The sequence below is a fragment of the Cebus imitator genome, unplaced genomic scaffold (genome assembly GCF_001604975.1).
Source record: "Cebus imitator isolate Cc_AM_T3 unplaced genomic scaffold, Cebus_imitator-1.0 Scaffold440, whole genome shotgun sequence".
NCBI lineage: Eukaryota > Metazoa > Chordata > Mammalia > Primates > Cebidae > Cebus > Cebus imitator.
Window position 1 is genome coordinate 274865 of NW_016107755.1, and position 3808 is coordinate 278672.

Here is a 3808-nt window from a genome sequence, read left to right on the forward strand (position 1 = left end):
GAGTCTCGCTCTGTTGCCAGGCTGGGAGTACAGTGTTGCTATCTCTGCTCACTGCAACCTTCCCCTCCTGGATTCAAGCAATTCTCCTGCCTCAGCCTCCAAAGTAGCTGAGACTACAAGCATGCGCCACCACACCCAGCTAATTTTTGTATTTTTAGTAGAGACGGGGTTTCGCCATGTTGGCCAGGATGGTCTCGATCTCTTGACCTCATGATCCACCCACCTCGACCTCCCAAAGTGCTGGGATTACAGGCATGAGCCACCATGCCCAGCCTCTAGCAAGAATATTTTATAGCCAGTATGCAGTATGCTTCATGTGGCTTCATATTAGGAGGTACTATTTTGGTGATACTAAGACTTGTTAGTGGGTCCGGAACCCATTTCTAGGATTTTTTTTCACCCCTAATTTTGTTTTTGCTCTGTCTTCCCCAGCCTCAGAGAGTTGTGATCACATGCCCCCAGGACTTCCCTCGATGCTCTGTTCCACGAAGGGTTGGGCTGCCCCTCCTCTCACCTGAGTTCCTGCTGACTGGAGTGCTGAAGCAGGAAGCCAAGCCAGAGGCCTTTGTCCTTTCCCCTTTGGAGATGTCATCCACCTGAAACCTCCACTACCCTTTTCCCTCCACTAAATAAAATATTAGAAGATATTTGGAAGAAAGAACTTAGGGCGTTAGAAAGGTTTGGGGTATATTGATATGACTTGTCCTGGAACATGGGTGGGATCAGAAATCTTTATGAATAAATGAAAAGACAATTGGGACCACAGAATTTTTTGGTTTTTTTTTTAATGGCCATTTTATTTTATCTCTACTTGTATTTTTTTATTTGTATAGATGTAGGGGCTACAAGAGCAGATTTCTTGCATGCATTTATTAAACAGCCATTTTAAAATTAGCTATTTTCATGCTCAGATGTCCTAAGTGGCAGCTATCTTTAGCCAGACTGTTTTTGCTTGTTGGTATTCACAGTGTCCTACTTCCTATTTGGAAACCATCTCTATTGTTTTCTTACTGGGATTTTTACTTTGGGGTCAGGAACTTGAAGGGATGCTTAGAGTAAGTAGATATGAAGGTCCAGTTATAGAGTGCTACTAAAGCATTTTCCTCTCTGCCGGCCTCTGGGAGGATCTTTAGCTTTGACTTTGGGCAAGTCTCTGTACTTTTCTGGCCTGCTTTTCCAGGACTTATAAAATTAGAGCTTAGGCTTGACCTCTATGATAAATAAATATTCACTCTGTGCCTTATGGTGTAGTGCAGTTTTTTAAAATGTCTAGGTCTCAAGACAAAAAGTCAGGGGCTTATATTTAATTCATCATTATCTTCTATTTAGGGCAAATTATATAGCATTTCTTAAATTTTTTTTTTCTTGAGACAGTATCTCAACTCTGTCACCCAGGCTGGAGTGCAGTGGCGCTGTCTCAGCTCATTGCAACATCTACCTCCTGGGTTCAAGCAATATTCCCACCTCAGCCTCCCAAGTAGCTGGGACTATAGGCACCCACCACCATGCCCAGCTAATTTTTAATATTTTTTCTTTTTTTTGTATTGTTTGGTAGAGACGGAGTTTCACCAGATTGGCCAGGCTGGTCTCAAACTCCTGACCTCAAGTGACCCACCCACCTCAGACTCCCAAAGTGCTGGGATTACAGTCTTGAGCCAACGTGCCCAGCCAAACTGGGATGTGGAGAAATTAGAATCCTTACACATTGCTGGTAGGAATGTAAAATGGTTCAGCCTCTGTGGTAAACAGTTTGATGGTTCCTCAAAAAGTTAAACATATGGCCAGGCACAGTGACTTACACGTATAATCCCAGCACTTTGGGAGGCCAAGGTGGGCAGGTCGCTTGAGCTCAGGAGTTCAAGACCAGCCTGGGCAACATGGCAAAACCTTGTCTCTACCAGAAATACAAAAATTGGCCAGGCATGGTGGCACATGTCTATGGTCCCAGCTACTTGGGAGGCTGAGAGGAAAATCGATTGAGTCCAGGAGGTCAAGGCTGCAGTGAGCTGAGATCGAGCCGCTGCACTTCAGCCTGGGCAACAGAGTGAGACCTTGTCTCAAAAATAAAAAAAGCTGGTCGTGGTGACTCATGCCTGTAATCCCAGGATTTCGGGAGGCCAAGGTGGACAGATCACCTGAGGTCAGGAGTCTGAGACCAGCCTGGCCAATGTGGTGAAACCCTGTCTCTACTAAAACTACAAAAATTAGCTGGGTGTGGTGGCGTGTGCCTGCAATCCCAGCTATTTGGGCGACTGAGGCAGGAGAATCTCTGGAACCCGGAAGGTGGAGCTTGCAATGAGCCAAGATTTTGCCACTGCACTCCAGCCTGGGCGACAGGGCAAGACTTAGTCTCAAAAAAAAAAAAAAAAGCCTCTTTTCTGGCTGGAACCATTTAGGGTGTTGTAGAAAAGAAAAAGAAGGTTCCTGCTAGGCCAGAAACCTTTAAAATGCAAAGGAATTTCACAGAGCTGAAGATCAATGGCCTGAGAAAGAAGTTTGCCCAAAAGATGCTTCATAAAGCAAGAACGCTTATCTATGAAAAAGCAGAGCACTATCACAAGGAATATAGGCAGATGGACAGAACTGAAATTCGCGTGGCAAGGATGGCTAGAAAAGCTGGCAACTTCTATGTACCTGCAAAACCCAAAGTGATGTTTGTCATCAGGATCAGAGGTATCAATACTGAGCCCAAAGGTCTGAAAGCTGTTGCAGCTTCTTTGCCTTTGTCAAATCTTCAGTGGAACCTTTGTGAAGCTTAACAAGGCTTCAATTAACATGCTGAGGATTGCAGAACGATATATTGCATGGGGGTACCCAAATCTGAAGTCAGTAAATGAACTAATCTACCAGTGTGGTTATGGCAAAATCAGTAAGAAGCAAATTGCTTTGACAGATAACACTTTGATTGCTCGATCTCTTGGTAAATATGGCATCACCTGCATGGAGGATCTGATTCATGAGATCTATACTGTAGGAAAATGCCTCAAAGAAGCAAATAACTTCTTGTGGTCCTTCAAATTATCCTTTCCACAAGGTGGAATGAAGAAAAAGACCATCCATTTTGTAGAAAGTGGAGATGCTGGCAACAGGGAGGACCAGATCAACAGGCTTATTACAAGAATGAACTAAGGGGTCTACCATGATTGTTTTTCTAATCTAGTCATTTAAACAATACCTGCTGTTAGCCAGGCGTGGTGGCTCATGCCTGTAATCCCAGCACTGGTAGGCTGAGGTGGGTGGATCACCTGAGGTCAGGAGTTCGAAACCAACTTGACCAACATGGAGAAACCCTGTCTCTACTAAAAATATTTAAAAAATTACCCAGGCCTGGTGGTGGATGCTTGCAATACCAGCTACTTGGAAGACTGAGGCAGGAGAATTGCTTGAACTTGGGAGGCAGAGGTTGCGGTGGACCAAGATCGAGCCATTGCACCCCAGCCTGGGCAACAAGAGTGAAACTCCATCTCAAAATAAATAAAGTGGTTAGGCAGGGCATGGTGGCACACTGGGAGGTTGAGGCAGCAGAATCACTTGAGCCAATGAGTTTGAGAACAACTTGGGCATCATAGTGAGATCCCATCACTACAAAAAATTTTTAAAAGCTGGCCAGGCGCGGTGGCTCACGCCTATAATCCTAGCATTTTGGGAGGCCGAGGCGGGTGGATCACGAGGTCAAGAGATCAAGACCATCCTGGTCAGCAAGGTGAAACCTCGTCTCTACTAAAAAAATACAAAAAATTAGCTGGGCATGATGGTGCGTGCCTGTAGTCCCAGCTGCTCGGGAGGCTGAGGCAGGAGAATTGCCTGA

At 45.1% G+C, this 3808-nt stretch overlaps 1 protein-coding gene and 1 pseudogene across 1 annotated transcript in view; both read left to right on the plus strand.

The window, feature by feature from the left end:
* MDC1 (mediator of DNA damage checkpoint 1) overlaps window positions 1-1243 on the plus strand; it is a 19706-nt gene extending 18463 nt beyond the window's left edge. Inside the window, exon 15 of the mRNA XM_017510464.2 lies at window positions 433-1243. Within this exon, the coding sequence (XP_017365953.2) occupies window positions 433-600 (168 nt within the window). The 3' untranslated portion in view covers window positions 601-1243. The remainder of the gene's footprint in view (window positions 1-432) is intronic.
* On the plus strand, window positions 1047-3174 carry LOC108290577 (annotated as a pseudogene).
* The last annotated feature ends 634 nt before the right edge of the window (window positions 3175-3808 follow it).